Raw genomic sequence first — 21,280 nt, 5'->3', positions numbered from 1 at the left:
TAGCAACTAAACCACAATAATTTACCTTTAGAAACGATTTCTTTATTTTTAGCTGTGACACTGCTTTTACAATATGCAAAAACACAAACAGAACTACCCAAGGTGTTTTGTCACATTCTTTCTACATTGAATTTGGCAACATTTTATATTAAATTTATTCAGATTATACTAACGTTTAAAAACTAAACAAGTGAAAAGCTGTACCAAGGTACAGTTACATCCATTTATTTCAAAGGTTTAAAATACCACTTTTATCTAACGTAATTACCTTGCAGTGATTTCTGCTTTTGCAAAAACCATCTCAAGCATCATATGCACAATGCATCAGCTACTTTTAGTCATCAAGATTGGTGGGCTAAACCACAGGCACTACTGTTGCTTATATTCTGTAAAAGGAGCTTGTTTTTCAAAGAAAAAAAGCTTAAATAGTTTCTAATAATCATGCCTTTGCTTTAAAGCCATAACATAAAATGTCCTTGAGCGATCACAGCAGTGTTAAATGTTAATATATAGAACAGTGACTATACAGGTACATTTCTTTCGCATCCAATGCAGTTATGTATTAAAGCATAAGAGTATGTAGCCGAAGCTTGCCACCAACAGAGATCCACAGGCCCTGGGAGACCCACCGGGCTCTTCTCCTTGAGAGGTTCGATCCCAAATGAGCACTTTGAACTGACCCCACTAAGAGGCCGGCCTTCTTTTTCTTAAAACACCATCACAGTCCCCAGATGTGATCCTTTAAATCTACAAATCTCTGTTGGCTTTAGGGGATGGGCATTATAACAAATTTAACTTTCACTTAAAAAATAAAAGACAGAAATCCATTCCAAAAAACATTACCTAGGATACAAAAGAGGACAGTATAGTGGTCAGATTCCAGGTGACAAGAAAGAAATCCTCCTCTCTGATGTTTAGTATGAAGCCAGTTAACTGCCACTTATTTAAAAGAAGATAAGAAAAACAAGCCCCCAGATTGGTAAACACATTGGCAAGTTGCTAGACTCCAAGCTGGTTACCCTTGTTAAATCCGCTCGAGTTTTTTCAAAATATTTGGGCTTTTCAACGCACCCAGCCTGCTGGGCACAGTTAAGTAAAAGGCATTTGCTATATCTAAGAAATTCCCTGCTATCATTTTTAAATGTTTTCACATTTTTAAAACTGCCTTACCATTTTGGATGCATTTGGACTCAATGAGAGTGGGTATAACAGACGAGTAACTGAAGTGGGGGTTCTGTGTCTACCCGGTGGCCGCATGCACAGGACTGGAGTTGGGTGCTGTGTGCAGTCAGGAGGAATCGTGGGAGAAAGGAAGTCCTTAAACACCCTACAGAAACAAACACTGCAATCCAGTATGGCTTATTCGGATGCATTTACCATGAAGCTACTAGAAATTTCAACCTACAAGGCTACCCTTAAATGTAACAGGATCGGCTATGTTGACAGTGTGCCCCTCCCCGGACCCTCCCCCCAATCCCAACACAGTCTACCATTTCCAGAGTTACTTCACTCCAAATATTGCTCATCAGCTGACTCCCGCATTTCTCATCCCGAAAGTAGTTTGCTTGGATAAGGATTTTTACTCCTTATCCATTTTGTTTGTACATTAAAATAACTTGAATTTGCTCCTAAGCCAGACTACTACAATGCATCTACAAAAGCTTGCAGGAAAACAAAGAAAAGAAAAATTGCTAAGTATAGTTATCCTTTCTTCTGAACTCACTAACCTTGTGGTTCCCCTGCCCGACCTCCCCCCGCCCTTATGCATTTAAAATTTTACAAAGACTTGTAAAAAAGTTAAATGGAATTTGGCACCTTCAGAAAAATCAAAAGAGAAACTTAAGATTAAAATGTGCAGAAAGAAAACTGTTGATATTTACAAATTAAAAGATCAAGGTTATGTCAGTTACATATGTTACTTTTAATTCTTATCTAAAGGTGTACTTTCAAAAGAGCTGTGTTCTGAGTTGCCTACAAAATCTTTTGATTATAGATTGGAATGGATCAAGACAAATTAGGTCTTATTAATTAGACAGTTCATTCCCCACTGGCAGCATTTCTTGAGAGCCTAAGAGAAGCGCGGGGCTGAGCGGTCATTTGTCGTGGTCTTCTTCAGTTTCACGCCCCTTCGGATGGCATTCAGCATGTCTTCTCCTTGCGGGACGTCCCTTGGGCTCAGATCTGCAGGGTCGCTCTCTGGAACCTGGCCTGGGGAGGCAGTGGCACTTGGGGGATCCTGGTCTTCGGCCTCGCTTTCTGGAATCGCCTGTCTGTGCTCCTCGGGGATGCTCGGCTTCGGGCCTGGAAGAGGGGGGTTGACGGAGGCTTGGCCGCTCCACATTGAGGCGGGCACGCTGGTGCCACCCTGGGGGCCCTCACCCACAGACGGTGACTCTGGGCTGTGCTCACCCCGCTCCTCGGGCCCATCTGGAGGGGCTGGCAGCACCCCGGGGAGGTCTGGGACGGTGGGGGTCTTGACAGGGATCACGGGTGTCTTGATGGGGATGGGACCAGCTCCTATGGTCCCCCGGCGGACAGAAGGCTTGGTGGAAGGGGTCCGTCGGATGGTGGCAACCCCTGGGGTGACCATAGCAGGTCCGAGGGTGGTGGGAAGGCCCGCGGTCGAGGCCGGGCGCTTGGCTTGGAACATCCTTCGATAGGACTGGCTGATGTCGCTGTTTCTTGGGATGGTGGAGGATTTGTCAAACTCCTGCTGATCAGCCTCCTGGTCACCACTTACAGAGAAATAATCATAATCTGAAACTGATTATAGGATGCGATTAGAAATCTCCAAGGTAATGGCTGTGCTTTTTCATTCTCTGTGTTGGGAGGACAGAAGGCCCCAGAGGCCAGGGACTTCACCCGCAACTTTATCCCAAGCCTCCCTGGGTTTCCAGGCCCCCACCATCTAAGAACTCCCTAACGGGGATTGTCATTTTGTTCACCAAGGGAGCCCTGAGCACCCAGAGCAGAGCTGGATACAACAGGCCTGCACTCAAATGCCGCTGAGCTGGGAAGGACGCAAAACTGGCTCCCTCTGGGAGGAATAGAGAGGGTGGAAGGAGGAAATAACCTCTCCAGCCTGGAATATAATGTGAGAAACAAACCCCACATGGACCATACAGACCTCCCTCATGATCAGCTCACTAGTGCAAAGACTAGAGAAACAATGGAACTGGCAACGAGTCTCTGAGACCTATGCACAAAGACAGGTTCCATCAGTGCAGTGTGCTCACCTCCTCCCAACACAGGGTCACGTGGGAATGGGAGGCGTCCCGGCCGAACACCTCAGAGTGCGTTTCTGAACAGCGGCACTCTGGCATCTGGGCCAGGTCAGTCCAGGGGTGGGGGTGTGGGGGTCTTTGGGCTGGGCTGTATTACGGGATGTTTAGCAGCATCCCTGCCTTGTCTGCTAGGCGCCAGTAGCACCCCCTCCAACTGTGACAACTAGAAATGTCTCCACATGTTGCCAAGTGTCCTCTGGGGAGCAAGACGGCCCTCCACTGAGACCCACTGTCAGAGACCTCGATGGAGGACTGCCAGCAGGCTTGGCCAATGCAGAGATCTCCTAGCAGCTGCGATGCCATCATGCTGGCCTTGCGGCTGTCTGGGGAGACGGGTCAGACAGGCGGTTCATAGAGAACTTGGCTGGAACAGGTTAGGAGTTTGGGCTTCAGACTCTTGACAGATCTTAGCTTCAAACTCTAGCTCTGCTTCTTATTACTTGTGTGAACCCTGGGCCTTAGTCTCCATGTATGTAAAATGAGGATAAATATACACATGGGCTTCCCAGGTGGTGCAGTGGTGAAGAACCTGCCTGCCAATGTAGGAGGCGGTGTTTGATCCCTGGGTCTGGAAGATCCCTTGGAGGAGAATATGGCAACCCACTCCAGCATTCTTGCCTGGAGATTCCATGGACAGAGAAGCCTGGTGGGCTTCAGTCCATGGGGCTGCAAAGAGTTGGACACGACTGAGCATGCATACATGTTATAGACGTGGCTGTGACAAATAAATGGGACAATAAAGTGCTTAGTCTGTTTTTGTCTGTTTAGTGGCTCAGTCATGTCTGACTCTTTGCAACCTTGTCCACAGGATTTTTCAGGCAGGGATACTGGGGTAGGTTGCCATCCTTCTCCAAGGGATCTTCCTGACCCAAGGATCAAACCTGCATTGGCAGGTGGATTCTTTACCCTCTGAGCCACCAGGGAAACCCAAAGTGCTTATTATAAAGTGCCAAACACAAATGATAAAGTACCATTAACAGCATCTTGTGTTCACATTGGGAACTGCCCTGAACCCTGAAGGTGAAGAACAAGCGAAGCTGTGAAAGTCTGGCCACTTCCTTGGATGGCAGCTACCTAACAATCACAGGCAGAGCCCCCCCGAGCATTCTAAGATGCTCAATGGTGTCTGGACGGACGCCTGCCTCCTCCCAGGAGGGAGGGCCCCCCATCCTCACCTGACACTGCTCAGGAAGCCTGGCTGGAAAGCCTAGGCTGCCTACCTTGGGAGGGGATGGTGTCCTCGGAGCAGCAGGGGGTGGTGGTCTGGGTGCTGTAACCACTGGAGCACTGAAGCGAATCCCGGCTGCTCCTCTGGGTGTCCAGCTGGAGGCCCCGAGACAGGGCCAGTGCCAGCTCCTCACAAGCCTCCACCTCCTCTCCAGGCTGCAGTGGGAGGAAAGAGACGAGCCCCCAGGGCCATGAGTCCCTGTCTGATAGCCCCAGAGCCTTTCTGCTCTTCCAGTGGGGCCTTGTCTGGATCCTACTCTGTTCCCATGACCACCACTGGGTCTGTGGGCCCAGGAGGCTGTCAGCTTGCTTGGGCCCTACCCAGGCTCTAGAAAGTTCTAAAGTCTAACTCCCATCCGAGACCTTCCCTGGGGGCCTTCTAAATGCCATAGACCAGGGAGTCGGGGAAAAGGGCTCGGGTCCCTCCAGCCGCCGGCCAGCACATGTCCCCTGGCCTGGTGTGGAGGGCCCCGGCCAGCCGAAGAAAACAAGAGCGTCACCCTGGTGGCGGCCGACACGGTCATGCTCCTTGGCCTCTGGGCCTCCTCGGTAGTGGCGGGGGCACCTCCTGCCGCAGTGGGGCCTCCTCCGCTGGGGTCTGGCTCTCGCTTCTCTTTGCGGCGCTGAAGGGTGTTCACCAGAGGCTGATCGTAAGGTCCTGGCTTGGCCCAGTCCTGAGTGGAGCAAGCGTGGTCAGGTGCCAGAGCCTCGGCCTCCACTTGGAGGCCAGAGAACCCCCCAGACAGCTGCCCACCCACGGAAGGCAGCTGGTCCCCGCGGGGGAGCTCACGCTGGGACAGACCAGCAGCCCCTTTTCCCTTCACCCAGTGCTAGCAGAAGGGAATGGACAGTCCTTTGGGGACCCCCTGGGTACCTCTCCTTTCCTCATATCTGCCCAAGGACAGAAAACCCACAACTGGGCAGGGAGCCTGGGGGAGACTCTTACAGCCACCAAACAGCTGACCAACTGCCTGCCGTGTCTAAAGGCACCAGCCAGCGGACAGACATCCCCAGGGACTAGGCCCTCCCCCATGTCTGAGGGAGCCCCTGGCCTACGGGCTCAATTGATCACACTTGCACAGCCTGGCCACCAGGGGGCACTAGAGAACGTCAGACACTTTCCCTGAGGCGGACCCTCACTTCAGGGAAGCAGCCCCAAAGGGCACTTGGGGGCGTGCCTTCTGAGGTCCTCACAGAGGAAGGGAAGGTCCCTGGGTTGGAAGAAGGATTCTGAGGAGTCTGAGAGGTCTGCACCACTTGCTCAAAATGCAGGCTGCCTAGAGGCCTACTATTCCAGTTAGGGACCTCTCGAAATATCCTCTGGGCGTCAATTGTACTTGCTAGGAAATAATATAAAAACTTCTTTTTATATTAAAGCAATGTTTATTGCTTTGAAGCAATGTCTATTGGTTTATATGTCTTAATATAAACCATTAAGACTGAAAATAAAGTCTGCATGTACTTGAAGATTTAAAAAGAAAAAAAAGCCAAAACCTATCTGGGGTCATGGTTCTATTACCATGCCCCGATAAGGGACTCAGGGGAACAGTCTGGGGTACACAGTCCCCGTATCAGCGGCTCCCTCAGGAATCCCCCAGGAGGGCAGAACCGGGACGTACACTCAAGAACCAAACATCCCCACCGTGCTCCATCTGGGTCTACTGGGGCCTAACCGGGGTTAACTGGTGTCTCCTACGGCCCCTCCAACCCCAGCTCCGCGTGGACATCTCTGCCTCAGCGCTGCCTGCTAGCTGCTGGTACCCCTGGGAGAATTTACTCAGGGAGGAGGTGTTATGGGGAAGAAGGCAGAGTGTGAGAGGAAGGGGTTGAGGGGCGAATCGGGGTGAGAATCATGGGGGCAGAAGAGGGGTGAGCACAGAAGCAATGAGGGACAGGGGAGAGGGCGGAGAGACACAAACCTTCCAGCTAGGGATCTGAGATGACGGGAACATGCCGGGCCCAATGGTGTAATAATGAGCGTAGTCTGGAAGATGGACAGAGGTGACCCGAGGGAGCAGGCGGGAGGCGGGCAGGCAATGAGGGAAAAGGCTCGCCCCTACGGGCCCCACATGGGACTCACTTGATAAACTATAGTGAGAAAACCCGTTAGACAACTGGAAACAAAAAAGGGGGGAGGAAAAAAGGAAAAAAAAAATTAATACAACAGGATGAACGTGGAGGTACAAGATGGCATTGACATTCAAGGGACAGGGGAGACCTGAGTATTTACAAATAAATGTCAGGGACTCTGCTGCTCATGGACAGTCCATGATGCGAGAGAAGAGCTCCAGGGGGCACAGAATGCATGTTTATCTGACACCAAGCATTCAGTGGGGGAAAATACTGTATCTACTTTTAGAATAGTTTGGAAATGATCGGTGTCCCTAATGTGCAGTGATCAATGGTCTTCGATTATTCCACTAATAATTTCATGGTGATGGTGATATGCTCATCTCATTATGCAGCTTTCAAAACTCAACACCATCAGCTGAAGCTGTTCGTTCCAGGTTTCCAAATCATCAGAGTGTTCAGGAGCAGATTCTAAATTGGGGCAAAGAAGCGGGGGCTGCAAACGAAAAGGCGGGAAAGCACACAGCCTCTGACGCAGTGGAATGTCACATCCAACGACAGGGTGACGAGGTGGCCACGGCGGGTGGGGTGCGGGGGAGGGGGAGGAGGAAAGATGGATGACCATCCATGTGCTGGGAAGAAGCCTTCACACCTCCGAGTTCCCCATACCCCTTCCTCTCCCTCTGGGTGACCGCAAGGTCACTGCTTCAGGAGCCAGGCACCCCCTCCCGAAAAACCCCTCAGTCTCGTCCCTCCCTCTGTCCCAAGAGGGGCCGCTCTTGGTGGAGATTTTGCATTTCTGGGTTCCTGCGGCTGGGCGGGAAGCAGCTGGCAGAGGGGGTGTCGGGGGAGAGGCTGGGACCCCAGCCGGTCACCTTCTCCGTGGACGCCCAGGCGCCCATGGTGGAGCCTGAGCTGACCGAGGTGGGCGAGCTGCACTCGCTCACCGACTGGCAGGTTTCCGAGGCTTCGGAGGAGGCCGAGCTGGACGAGTTCTGCAGCCGGGAGGGACCACGCGCAGGGACCGCGTGCCGCCACAAAAGGACACCCGTAAAAAATAAAAAGATGGGGGAGGGCGGGGGGGGGGGAGGAAGGTCACGCAACAGAGAGAGAGAGACAGACATGCACAGAGAGAAGGATGAGAGAAGCAGAGTTAGGGTTATTTCCCCCCAAAGCTGCGCCCACACAGAGGCTTCCAAGCCCTGGAAAGGAAGCGTGACGCCCAGTGAGACCCAGACCTGCCGGACTGTGGGGCGCCCGGGACCCTGACGTCGGGGTGTGTGTAGTGCATGGGCTGCGTGCCTGGCCTGGGTCACGGTGCGGGGCTCCTGTGTTCCCCAGGGCACTTCTCCCTGTGCCACCTTCCACGTCTCTCGGGTGCCCGGGTGTCACTACATGAGGACTGACCGCCCAGCACGGGCTTTGGCTCCACGTCTGCCTCTTGTTTAGTCACTATGCCACGTCCGACTCTTTTGTGACCCTGTGGGCTGTCGTCCGCCAGGCTCCTCTCTCCATGGGATTTCCCCAGGCAAGAATACCACAGTGGGTTGCCATTTCCTTCTCCAAAGGATCTTCTCAACCCACATACTGAACCTGCGTTTCCTGCATCGCAGGTGGATTCTTTACCACTGAGCCACCAGGGAAGCCCCTTGTCTCCTCAGAATGGCTCTAATTTCCGGATTCTCTCTCTCTCTCTGTCACATGCAGCCTCTGGATCCCCAAGGGGTGGTTTCCAGCTGTGAAGCTGTATCCTCACAGGACATGATTTTAGGTCTTTCTGCCTGGGGGGTGATTTTGAGGCTGTGGGCAGTCAAGTCCAGTGGTTAGGGCAATGTTTCTAGTGGCCGTCATTGGGAGGATGAACCATCCGGTAAGATCTGAGACATCACAGAACTGAGGTCTGCCTTGACAAAACATCTCTTCAGGCTGATCTGATTATAAACCTCCAGTCCCTACCCGTCTCCCAGTGTCAACCAAGCACCTGCTCCCAGGTCCTAAGCTTCAGCCGAGGCAGAGACTGCCTGTTAATTCATCATTCCATCTTGACATACTGGTCCTGTCCTGGCATGTGGCAGGTGCCGAGCAGTGCTGAATGGATGAGTGACAATGACCATCTCTTCCATGTAACTGTCCCCCCAGGGGGCATGCTCTGGGCCCACCCAGACATGTGCTTTCAGTTTTCTTCTGTTAACTGCAATCTCATCCCATCCATATAAGCAAGTCTGAGCCTCTTTACTCTCTCCCCAGAAGTGTCCCTGTATTCACTGGCAAGGAGGCCAGACTCACGTTTCTGTCCCCCAACTTTCACCCACCAAAGGAAGGTTTCTCCAGCCTTGCTGTGTGTGTGTGTGGATCAGGCTGAATGAAGCGAGGTCTCAGCCTCCAGTCATGTCAAGGGGAACAAAAGGTGGGCTTGTTGGGATTTACTTAAATCTGAAAGCTGGTGCTCCCATCCTCCAAGAGCAAGGAACCAAAAAGGCATTCCATGTGCACACGGCTCCTCGGAGCCAAAGCAAGGGCAGACCCCACACTGGAGGTCCCGGCTGCTTCCCCAGCTCAGTGTTTGGTTAGCAGTCCAGGATCTGAAGTCTGAAAGTTTGAAGTCCTTTTTCTACCACTTCCCAGGCTAGGAACCATGGGTTTGATCTCTCTAAAACTTCGTTTTTCCTCCCTCTTTAGAATAGAGATCAATAATATCTATTGGATGAAGATTAAATGAGATCACGTGTGTGTGTATCTATGCATGTAGTGCTTAACCAACTGTAAACAAAAGCCAGTTACCATTATAATTTACCAGAACTACTTATTTTGGCTCCTCTAATTAAAATAAGTTCAATTTGAAAAAAAGAAACAGTAAAGCACCCCAGGACTACAGGTTCTTATTTCCTTTGACTACTGCTCATTTTTTTCTGAAGAGCCCCTTGAGTGGATGGAGTGGACGGTTCTAGGCAGGAGCCCTGCTGCAGACGTGGCCCCATCTCTCCTGGGCACACGGGCACAACTTGTAAAGAGCAGAGTGGAGGACAGTGGGAGAATCCTGAATACATCCTGCCACGTGGCGTTCATTTACACCCGTGCACCTGAGGGATCGCCCCGCTTACGGATGTGTGCTCCCTTTCTCCCACCCAAATAAAGGTAATAAAACTTCCCCTAGGAAACTACACCCTCTGGCCTGTGTGAGGTGTACAATCTCCTCAAATTTCCCCTCTGCCTTCGAAGCAGCCATAATGCCTTTTTCAAGAAAAACAGAATTCTCAATTAAATTCTGCAGCATCCCTGAGTTTACTCAAACTACCCTAGAGTTGCTTAGCCAAGCATTTATCTTAGGCACTGGCTTTCAGATTTAAGTAAATCCCAACAAGCCCACCTTCTGTTTCCCTCAACATGACTGGAGGCAGAAACCCCGCTTCATTCAGCCTGATCCACACACACACAGCAAGGCTGGAGCGCATGGCCTCTTTTTTTAGAAAGGGGTGTCAGTGCATGATATTTTGTTAATGCATCAGCTGATTAAAAACACACACAGAATGACACTGCACATTAGAAAAGCCTTTGAGGAGCTGCAAATTCCTGCTCCCTCTCTGACCATGCTCACTCGAGGCTCACGAGACATGCAGGTGCAGTTTAGTGCCACACGAGACAGGACCTCTTAGACAGTGAGCCAAAGCGCCCCAGCTCGGACAAGTAGAGGACTTAAAGCTGCAGCTCCTAGCTCCGAGCATTTCTGTTTAAAATTGAATCTCGACCCTAGGAAGACAGAGAGATGCAACAGTGCCCCAGGGGACAGCTGTGAAATGCCAAAGGCGGGGCTCCAGGCTGAGCGGCCCTGGGTTCGCCAATGTCAGACGAATCATGCGAGTGGCTGTCTGGCTCCCAGAACATGACAGATGCTTCCTTGACGTGGAGTGCTCCCCAGAACACTCTGCTAGGGGCACCTTACGGCCAGGGTGGTGCAGAAAGGCCACTGGACCAGTTGCTAACACCCTTGTTTCAGATCCCTGACTAGAGGTCATACAACTGTGCCACTCGGGCAGGCTGCTTCACATCTCTGAGCCCATTCCCCCAACAAAAGAGGGATAACGACACTGAGTGGCTGCTGGCAGGACTACACAGGTAACAGGCAGGCGCTCCTAGGATGGTACCTGGCACACAGGAGATAGTTGTTGACTGTCAGGCAAATTGGATACCTGGATGAACAAGACAAGCACGTGACCTTCTGAATCCAAAGGATCTCGGGCCAAAGGCTGTGGTTGCTCTCAAAATATATTATATAGGGTTGACCAAAAAAGTTTCTGTAACGTCTTACTTTGGAAAAACCCTAACGATCTTTTTGGCAAACCTAATATGCAATGGGCTCGCAGTCACCACGCTCCCCAGCAGATGGCGCTGAGGGGACATCCTGGATGTTCACGTTTCCTGGTTGGTATGCTGTGCTTACCAGTCTAGAGGCTAACCCACCGACACAAAAAAGGGACCCAGCGAAGCAGGTGAAGGGTGTTCGATGCCCAGCTCCTGCCTTCTGCTCTTCTGCACCCACTGGGCTGGGCATTTAGTGCCATCTAACCCAACTGTGTTCAGAGACTCAACACCTTCCCTTCTCCCAGGAGGAAGGTGCCAACAGAATTACCTGCATGGCCACTGAAGATACTTTCTTATTCTCATCCTCATCACAAATTGACATAAGGAAGCTGAAAGTGCCAAGGAAGGGCTCCGAGGCGTTGTTCAACAGCAGAACCTCTGTCCCCTTGTGCAAATGGGATAATGACTACATCATGCCAAGCTAGGCACAGGGACGCCAGAGAGTGGCCAAGACGCTGAGTCTGTCTACATAAGTGTGAAAACTCTCCAACGGCGTGACAACCATCACCCGCATGGTGATCATAAGCTTTGAGTGAGTGAAAGTCACTCAGTCGTGTCTGACTCTGTGAGACCCCATGGACTGTAGCCCGCCAGGCTCCTCTGTCCATGGGATTCTCCAGGCAAGAATACTGGAGTAGATAGCCGTTTCCTTCTCCAGGGGATTTTCCCCACCCAGGGATCGAATCCAGGTCTCCTGCATTGCAGGCAGATTCTTTACAGTCTGAGTTACCAGGGAAGCCTGATCATAAGCTTTAACCCCCACTTACCTTATCTCTCCCTTTAGGGGATCAGCTCATCTAAAGATGAGAAATTAAACCAGAGGTTCCCCGTGTCAGATGACCAGGGTCTGTCCAAGGTCTCTGGTTCCAGCCATCAAGGCTGATCCAGGGCCTCAGGTGTGGCGGCCGCTCCTGGGGCCAAGGGCACCCTTACCTGGTTGGGGGCCTCAGGCGGCATGGGGGACGGCGACTTGGACTGGAAGGCGTCCTGGGAGATGAAGCCTGAGTCGTGGGAGGACACGCTGGACAGCCGCACGGGCGCCTGCTGGGCCAGGCTGGAGCCGCGGTAGCGGTAGTGGGAGCTGGGCGAGTGCGAGTGGGAGCCGTGGGAGCCGCTGGACCGCGAGTCGCTGCTGTTGACGCTATTCAGGCTGCTGCGGGGGCAGCGGGACACGACAAGGGTGACGGGGAGAACGCATCACGCAACCAGCCCCTGGCCCCAAGAAGCAGCACAGTGTGGAGGCATGTTTTCAAAACACCCAATCATTAATCGAGTAAACAAAAGGTCTTTTCACTGTGAGCAAGGGGGGGAACCAGCTGTGGAGACGTGGTTCTCCGACGGTGCAATGAGGCATCTTTAGGATGGAAGGCTGTGATTTTAAAGAGCCAAGTGCTGCCCAGCTCTGCTGTGTCACCGACCAGCAAAGCCAGGGGACTCGATGTCTGAGGCATGAAAAAGGTTCATATCCTCTACTCACAAAAACCACATGAAGGCTTCAGCATGACCTAGTTGGAGCACCCAAATGTCTTCTTCAGGTGAACCATCTGGATCAACCTGGCCAACCATCAGTTGGCACCAAGAGATTTCTCAAGGTGATTGCATCCTAAATGTGCCTCATTCAAGATACCCGTATGTGAGGCAACTCTGTCTGTGTTCATGTATTTTACATTTTATTAATATTAACAAAGTTGGTGGTTTAATGAATGGCTTGACCCTGAAGACAGGTACTTCTCTGTTCAACTATCTGTGAGCCCAGCAAACAGAACACCTGGCAAGAGGCAGGCAGCTCTTCAGGGACTAAAGGTCATCAATCGAAGCTGTTTGCTTCCAGGATGGAACAGTAAACAGGATGTCGGAAAATGACACTTGCCCTCTGGACTTCTGCCTGTTCCATTTCCAGTCGTAAGCAGTATGTCCTACACTCTGTCTAATCACTCAAATTATGAAACCCAGAAAACTGAACAAAGTCTCCTGGCCCAAACAGGCAGAGCTGACAGATAAAGGGCAGCTGTAGCAGCGTCAGAAGGCATGAAATAAACAACCCAGACTGGGATTAGAAGACTTGTGGTTTCTGCTCCTAACTCTGCAAGAGATTCCTGTCAAATTTCACAAACTCGGCCAGCTAATAAGATAGTCAAGGGCTGACTACCTTGTTCTGGTGTTCTATACTGGAGTGACTTGGTGCTAATGTTCCAACAGAGGAGATCAAGGATAATTATCATGAGTTTTGCTTCCCTGCCCTGCCCGTCAGCCAGAACAGGGCATGTGGAGACTGACAGCAAAGCTCATGGCAATTTCACTAAAGCAAGCTCAGGGCTGGCGGTGTCCATGTGACAGGATTTTCTGTTGACACTAAAACTATAGAAAGAGACTCACGCAGCTTTGTTTTATACTAACAAGATACAGTTTTCTTCGCTACCAAACAAAAAAAAAATCCTCAACAGGAAAAAACCTCAGGAGATGTGTCACACACACACAGAGCACAGAAAAGATGACAAGAAACCACCCACCATCCTCGGGCTGCAGAATGTCAGGCTGTAGCATCTCAAGTCTGAACTTCCTGCTGCCTGTATACTGCACGAGCTCAAACATGAAATCAAAGACACACAGACACACGTGTGTAGACAGAGATTCCCACACTCCATCCTGTTCTTTACTCTCAACGCCAAGTCACAGGAAGAGGAAATCCATTCGGCTTGGCAAAGTCAAAGAAAAAGATCAGCAGGGAGAGTGTACCAAGAAGGACGTGATGCATGAGGGTGTTTCTACCCTCACGGGAAGAGAATAACCAACTTGGCCATCAGCAAGTAAAGAACGGTCTTGAACAGCACGCTGCCAGGGAGCAGTGTTGCTGACCGATGGCAGGACTATTCTGACGGACCCTGAGTCACCAAGTTAACAATAACAGTGATGGTGGTGGTGGGAGAGGTTAACAGATCAAGGATTCTATTCACTTTGTGAAGCCCTGAGACAAAGACTGGGGGGCGGGGGTGGCAAATGAAAGCAGGAGCCACTGTCACTGCCTTCATCTGTTCTGGCCACAGCGAGTGGCGTCTGCACGAGAATCGACCCCTGTTCACCCTTTGGGAGCCCATGTGGTTCCTACTCTGCTAAACAGGAAAATCCAGTGAGAATTCATAAAATGGGGAGATTTGTACCATGTACCCTGAGAGAGAAAGCTGTGTCTACCAATTTAAGGTCTGATGGGATTTTTCCTTCTAACCCAAAATTAATTCCAAAACTAAAGAGTAAGACCAGAATCATGATGGGATCCTTTCACCCAATCGCCATTTCCTGTTTAAAATGCACTATTTCAGAGCCCAAGACTGGCTCCAACATTCACAATTAGTGTAAAGCAAAATGCCACATCCCCAAGACAACAGCCCAGCCTGGCTTCACCTACCTGCAGACACTTGACTTGCGGGACATGGTGGTGCTCGGAGAAGAGGGTGGGGTCTGGTATGACCAACTGTAATCAGAACCTTTCAAGTCCAAAATCACCTAAGGGGACAGAGCAGGAGGGTCAGCAAAGTGCTGAGAAGGGAAACGTCATCCATCAAATGTTAACAACCGTCATAACGTCGAAATTCCACCATCATGGAGGAGTGGGGATCAAAGAAAAATATGTTGTGAAGTTTTCTTTTCAATGGAAGAATCATAGTACCAATCCATCAGTGTCATAATCCTTTTTCTGAGACAAGCAAAGATATAATTAATGGGGAAGGGAGAGGAAAACCACAACATACCTGTCAAAAAAGAAAAAGATTTACAGTTACAATCCACAAGAGACATTTACACCAAGGTTAGAATTTATAGGGATTTTGTTTACAGCACAACACAGATGATAATGCTTTTAGGATGTGTTGATCTTACACAATGGACATGAGTTTGAGTAAACTCCAGGAGTTGGTGACGGACAGGGAGGCCTGGAGTGCTGCAGTCCATGGGGTCGCAAAGAGTCGGACACTACTGAGCGACTGAACTGACCTTATATCTTAGCCACTTGATAGTTACTCATGTCCCCATCTGACCAATAAAACCTGACAGAATCAAGAACAAACCAGTTCTTTCATAATGACTCCTACATTTGTCTCCCTTACTTGACAAAGAGCTAGTTGAATGTAAGCTCTAGTTTCTATTCACATAGTAGGTGCTCAATAAATATCTGCTTACTGAGTGAATGAATGCCTGCAGGCTATAGTCTAATAAAAGCAATTTTGCAAGATGGAAAATATAAGCTCCCAATTTGTCTGCTGAGCTGGCTCCCAAGGCAACAATAAGAATTTCATATGAAAGACAAAAGCAAAAGCATGTGATTTTTCAGCTGTTGCCCTACTGAACATAGTATTAATGTCACATGAACCAAATGAATCAACACAAAGTCACCTTTTTCATAAGTGAGATCCTCATTCATTCCTTACTTAGAATGGGAGAAATCCAGAGAGAATGATTTACAGTGATAACCAAGAGACCCCACCGTCATGTTCCTAGGGGAGTTTACCTCTAGAGGGTCAGCAAACACATGATTAAGAGCATGGGCTGAGGAAACTGAGAGCTTGGTTTAAATCCCAGTTCTACCAGTAACTGCCTGGTTAAGTGACTTTTATCTTTCAGTGCTTCAAGGTCCTCTGTACAATGGGGATAATGGTGGAGATTCACAGAGGAAGTCTATGTAAGAGCTCAGAGCAGGGCCTGGCACACAGTAGGTGCTCTATGATGACCTGTGAGGATGACAGCCACATATCACAATGTAAAACACGGTACCATTTCAGATGAAATATTGCCACAAGGAACCCTCAGGACCTTGAACCTTCATCTCTTGGGTTTGTTTTGAGCACCTATCCCAAGACGCCTACCTGTTCACTTGAGGAGGGCAGTTTGTGAGGGTCCATGGTCAGGCTTTTCAGATCTTCTGATATGGTCTGCAGGTGAGTGATTTCCCCCAGCATTGAGATTTCTTCTTCCTGAAAGTAATTTACAACCTGTTACTGTGCATGATTCACTTTATCATCTGGATCCAGCTGTTTTTCTTAGGGACACTATCTATACTTTCAGCTTTTCAGAAGAGGAGCACAGGGACTGATACATCTGTGCTGAAGCCATTTACCAGCCCTTTCTTTGGGGAAATGGAGAACAAGAAATCCGCCATAACCACGGAGAGACTTGTGTGCTCCGCCGCAAACACACGGGCCTTCCTAGAAGTGTCTGGGGGCCGGCACCCCTGCTGGGGGCAGGGGTGGCAGTCTGCCTGTTGTTGGGATCCTGCAGTACAGCCCCCTCCGCAAGCCAAGGCGTGCCCGCCCCCTCCCCCTGGAAGTCAATTGGCTTCAGCAGATAACACCATTTGGGGATATTCTGGTCCAGATTTGAGAGACCGAAGTGACTGCACATGTGTGTTCATTGGAGGTTAACAGCCCTGTCTTTGTTTTTTTCCATCAACTTAATCAATGGCAAGTGAGGCAAACTATGGACTGTGGAGGAATGACATCACCAAGGAGCTAAGCTGGGGTTGTGGGCCTAGGTAAGAACGATTCACGGGAAAGCACTACGCTCAGGGGAACAACTCCGATCTGGGCATTTTGCATTTTCATTAGCCTCAAGAAAAGCTCCAGCAGAACTTTTCAAGGCATACAACTGATTGACTTCAAAAATAAATCTGCATGGATTCACTGAGGCTTCTCCTCTATTAACCTCACAGTCACTCCTTGGCACTCATCTTGGTCACCGGGTCTCGAAATCAGCTGGAGGACTTGTTTAAAAAGCCCAGATGACTGGGTGGGGTTCCCAGCCCCAGAGCTGTGGATTCAGTAGATCTGGGTTGGGTCTGAGAATGCCCATTTCTAACCTGTTCCCAGGTGACGCTGCTGGTCTGGGGACCAACTTTGGGAACAACTCTGTGGGGCATCTTGGGGAGAAAAAGTAAGCGGAACCACCAGTTTCAGAATACAGAGAGGGCCGTGCGGCCATCAGCAGCTTGCAGACAACTGGTTCATAAACGTGACTCCACCATCATGATTCCTGACACAGGGCGGCTTCTCAACGCCTCCAGATAAACAAGGAGGGTCTCCTCGGAACTGGCAGTTTAAGCCTTCTGGAACTTTCCACTGACTCACAATCACAGGCCGCAGCATAGAAATGAAGGTGCAGAACCGGCCGCGTTCTTCGATCAAAGCCTTCCGGACAGCCTGCTTCTCTGTTTCTTCCAACAGGAGATACTTGTCATTGACGTCTTGGAGCGCGCTGTCCAGCTGGGGCTGGATGTCGCCTCGCCCTGCAAACGAGACAAAGCCCGGAGCTTGGCTTGCTGAAACAGCAGCTCCTGGAAGCAGTGTCCTCCTCCCTCGGGTCCCTGCTGGAATGGAAACCACAATTCCCCGGGACTTCTAAAAACTCATTTATTTATACCCAGAAAGGATCTGAAGAAGCTGTTTTTCTAGGATCAGCCATTTCCAATTTCCAGTGCCCAAAGGGGATGCTTGTCCTGGCTTATTTATGACAAGTAAAATGTCCTGGGGTAACATCTCCTGACTTGCATTCTGAAGAGACTAAGTTATGAAGAACAAGGTGAAGGCCTGTGGATGTTTCCAAAAATGGACACAAGCTGGCTTTGTTGGGTCATGCTCAATGAAAGAGCCTCTGTCTGAAAGAGAAGTCTGTCCCGGAACACAAAGCGGGTGAGCATCAGCTCTCCTGGCTCTGGGGGCCCCTGGGACTCCTTGGCAGCTAGTTTCACTCCCTAATGGAGAGTCCTGAAGGCCCTTCCCTGTAGGACAAGCCCAGCAACAAAAAGACCCGCAGTCTAGAGCTCTGCTGGTGGAGGACTGAAGGGGGCCTGAGCACGGAGGCTGGCCCATGCCTGGGAATCACCTGGCCCCACCCACAGACCCCAGGTATGCAGAAGCACCCATTTTGAGACTTTTCAACAACTCAAGAACGTGGTGAGGCAACTGTCTTTGTAAATAAAGTTTTATTTGCACACAGTCACGCCCATTCATTTACAGGCTGTCTATACCTGCTCTCATCACAACTGCTGAGTAAAGTTCTTCTGACACACACCGTTTGGCTCCTGGACTGAGAATATTTACAGAAGAAGTCTGCATAAACATGGATAAACCTGGGCAAATAGACACTGTGTCAGAAGGCATGGCTACTGTAAATCTGATCTGAGGACAAGAAGGTGACCATCAGGAGACCAGCTCGTGAGCTTCCACACTGGGCTCCCAGGCTCACCTACCACCTGAACCAGAAAAAGAAATCTCTAAACTCCTTCCAGACAGAGGCATGGACTCTCCCAGCCTAGCCTACAGTGAAATGCTCTCTGTATATACAAAAGTACTCGATAAGTGTTTAACAGGCGTATACAACAGTACTCAACAGATGTTTAATAGGTGTATACAACAGGTACTCAATAGGTGTTTAACAGGTGTATACAATGGGTATTCAATAGGTGTTTAATAAGTGCACACAATAGATACTCAATAGGTGTTTTAAACAGAATGTTACCATGGAGGGAGCACTAGGGCTTCTCTAAGCCAACCTGCTCCAGTTCAGAGGAGGGGAGAAGGGGAGGACTGTCCAGGGCTGTGCAGGGACAGACAGTCAGACAGCGCCCCCGCCTGACCCTCTGACACTGGACTCCTCCTGCTCCTCCTCCACCAGCTGCCTCAAGTCGAGGGACTGGATTCCACCCGCCACCTAGAAAGGGACCTGACCAGTCACCACATACCCTCCTCTTTAAGAATGCCCCAGAGGACACTTAGATGCAATGTGTTATTTGGTTTGAAAAAGTACAGTGTCAGGGAAAACTGCCTTGAATGTAGGAATATATTCTGTTATTTTCTCACAAGCAGATGAGAAAGCTTCCTCTGGAGCCAGAAAGGCAGTCAGGCGTCAAGAACATCCAACTAGCAAAAGTCACTGGATTTTTGGCAGGGGTTAAGTTCTAAGTTAGCACAAAAGGGGAAAATCAGGGACAAAGGTCGTCCCTGAAAATGCCTTAGATGGCATTCCAGTACAGTCAGTGGTCTGTACATGGAGTTCTCACTGGTCAGGTGAGCACACACGTGCTCTGGGTGCAGCTAAACACGGTGTTTAATTCCATGTAGAGGGATTTTATCCAACAATTATGTGAGAATTTGCTCTGAGAACTTTTTAGGCATATCAGCTACCATCCCTCCCTGACCCCGATAATTCTACCTGTTCTTCCAGTTTCTCTGCCAGGGAGCCAGTTTCACACATTACCCAGTCGCACAGTCATAGGTTTCATGAGTTTTTGTGGACAAGAAACTTGTCAGAGCACCCTTTCATTCTCCAGGGGGACTTGCAGGGAGGCGAGTGTGCGGGCACCCCAGTCCCATGAAATTGAGAATTTTCTCTATTCTTTTTTCTTTTTTTTTTTTTTTACTGGGCTGAACAGCAGGCAGGATCCTAGTCTCCCAACCAGGGATCGAACCCATGCCCCCTGCAGTGGAAGCACGGACTACTAACCACTGTTCTGCCAGGGAAGTCCCAGTGGTTAGGACTCTGCACTTTCACTGCCAAGGGCCCAGCTTCAATTCCTGGTCAAGAAACTAAGATCTCAAAAGCAAGGCACAGCCAAAAACTTTTTAAAAATAAGTAAACAAAATGCTGGCTTGTGCAGCTGAATCCACACACACTGACTGTGTACATGATATAAGCCCTTTGGTGATGAAACTCCCTGTTTCTCTACCACCTGTCAAACAGCCTGGCCAAGCCTGCAGTGAGGCCACGTGGTTGTGGCGGGTCCCAAGGCCTTCTTGTGAGCCTCTCAACCTCTCCAAGGATGCTCCAGCTGAGGAACCATGGAGGACCACGGACCAAGTCAGCATGTTCTTAACTCCAGAGGCGGAAAGTTTAATTATGGTAGCAATTTCTTTCAATACTAGTCTGTAATTATAAGAAACTGAGGAAATGGGTATCTTTACTTCCTTTCACAAGTTGTAAAGCGCACATCTATCTGTGATTAATGACACTGATTTCTAAAAATACACTGACATAGGAAAGCAAAGTGACTAGAACCAAGTGCTACCTAATCTGGTAAATATAAATTTAAATCATGAGCAACTTCATTATGAAAAAAAAAAAAAAAAAAAAAAAAAAATTTAAATCATTCTATGATTAGCCAAGTTATTTTAAATATGTATTATGTTATAATTAAAGGACTTTCAAATTATAGTATTCTAAAATAAGTATAATCTGTAAAGATTGCTATAATTATAGACATAGTGAATACATTTCCATGTGGGATATATCATAACCTAGAAACACAATGTTTATTTCTTAAATTCAGTAACCACAACATATATTTATTAAAAAAAAAAAAAAAAACACCGTGGAAGAAATTATTCCATGTCTCAGTTGGAGATACTGGTTCTTACAGTCATCTTTTTAGGTCCACAAATTTGGAGTTGTGTTAGCACTGATTTAACACACAAAAGCCCATTCATTTCCCTCCCATCGCAATGTTCGGAGAGCCACTGCCGATGACTGCAACAGCTCCCACGTGGACCTGACTCTGTCTCCTATTTCATCTCTGCCCTGCCGCCCTCACTGTGCCACCTCCATCTCTCACCTGGACAGCTCCATCAGTCCCTAAGAGGTCACTCTGACCGCATTTGGACGAACATGCCTGGAACAGCCCTGAATTACTTTCAAAATGCAAATCTTATCACTTTTCAGTAGCTCCCACTGCTTTCAACAAAGTTCAGTGGGGACTCCCCTGGCGGTCCGGTGGTTAAGATTCCACACTCCTAATGCAGGGAGCATGGGTTTGATCCCTGGATGAGGAACTAAGACCTTGGATGCCACCGCACTGTGCAGCCAAAACAATAATGTCCTGAACATGGCCTGTCCTGCAAGACACGCAGAGGTCAGCTTCTGAAACCACTCTCAGTTCCCCCCTCCCCTCCTCTCCTGTGCCCACTTCCCAGGCACTGCTCCAGGGTCTGGCTCCACCCACCTAAACATCCCCTCTCCCTCTGCCCCAGCTGTCAGGCATCTGTTCATTCTTAGGTCACAGTTCTTCACAGAAGCCTTCCCTGAACCCTCTGTGGCTAAATTCTCATACTTAATTCTTAGAGATTCCTTCTACACAGCCTTCACGACCCTCCTCCCAGTTCTCATTTCATCTTTACATCTCCAGTTCTTCCACGGATGGCAGTCACCCCTGGTGATCAGGAAGGCCCACGAGGATAGAAACCACAAATATTTTTGCCCAGCAATGTAACTTCTACCTCAGCACACCTGCCTGCAAGTCAGATACTCAAGTATTTGCAAATGAATGAGGCCTTGATAGGAGCTTCCTGGGTGGCTCATCGGTA

General features: G+C 49.4%; 1 protein-coding gene across 10 annotated transcripts in view; it reads right to left on the bottom strand.

The window, feature by feature from the left end:
* Window positions 1-20: 20 nt before the first annotated feature.
* MTSS1 (MTSS I-BAR domain containing 1) overlaps window positions 21-21,280 on the bottom strand; it is a 159,500-nt gene continuing 138,240 nt past the window's right edge. For 2 of the 10 annotated variants that reach the window (XM_070477026.1, XM_070477027.1), the window contains 9 exons: window positions 17,054-17,211; window positions 15,797-15,904; window positions 14,344-14,441; window positions 11,874-12,093; window positions 7,457-7,576; window positions 6,431-6,625; window positions 5,012-5,185; window positions 4,505-4,667; window positions 21-2,763 (listed from right to left, as the gene is read on the bottom strand). In XM_070477026.1, coding sequence (XP_070333127.1) covers window positions 2,069-2,763; window positions 4,505-4,667; window positions 5,012-5,185; window positions 6,431-6,625; window positions 7,457-7,576; window positions 11,874-12,093; window positions 14,344-14,441; window positions 15,797-15,904; window positions 17,054-17,211 — 1,931 coding nt within the window. In that variant the 3' untranslated portion in view covers window positions 21-2,068. The remainder of the gene's footprint in view (window positions 2,764-4,504; window positions 4,668-5,011; window positions 5,186-6,430; window positions 6,626-7,456; window positions 7,577-11,873; window positions 12,094-14,343; window positions 14,442-15,796; window positions 15,905-17,053; window positions 17,212-21,280) is intronic. The other 8 variants (XM_070477032.1, XM_070477033.1, XM_070477030.1 and 5 more) reach the window with 5 other exon arrangements.

The sequence above is a fragment of the Odocoileus virginianus genome, chromosome 15 (assembly GCF_023699985.2).
Source record: "Odocoileus virginianus isolate 20LAN1187 ecotype Illinois chromosome 15, Ovbor_1.2, whole genome shotgun sequence".
In the NCBI taxonomy this organism is placed as follows: Eukaryota; Metazoa; Chordata; class Mammalia; order Artiodactyla; family Cervidae; genus Odocoileus; species Odocoileus virginianus.
The sequence above is the reverse complement of the archived record's forward strand: the minus strand, read 5'-3'. Positions and strand labels throughout refer to the sequence as shown.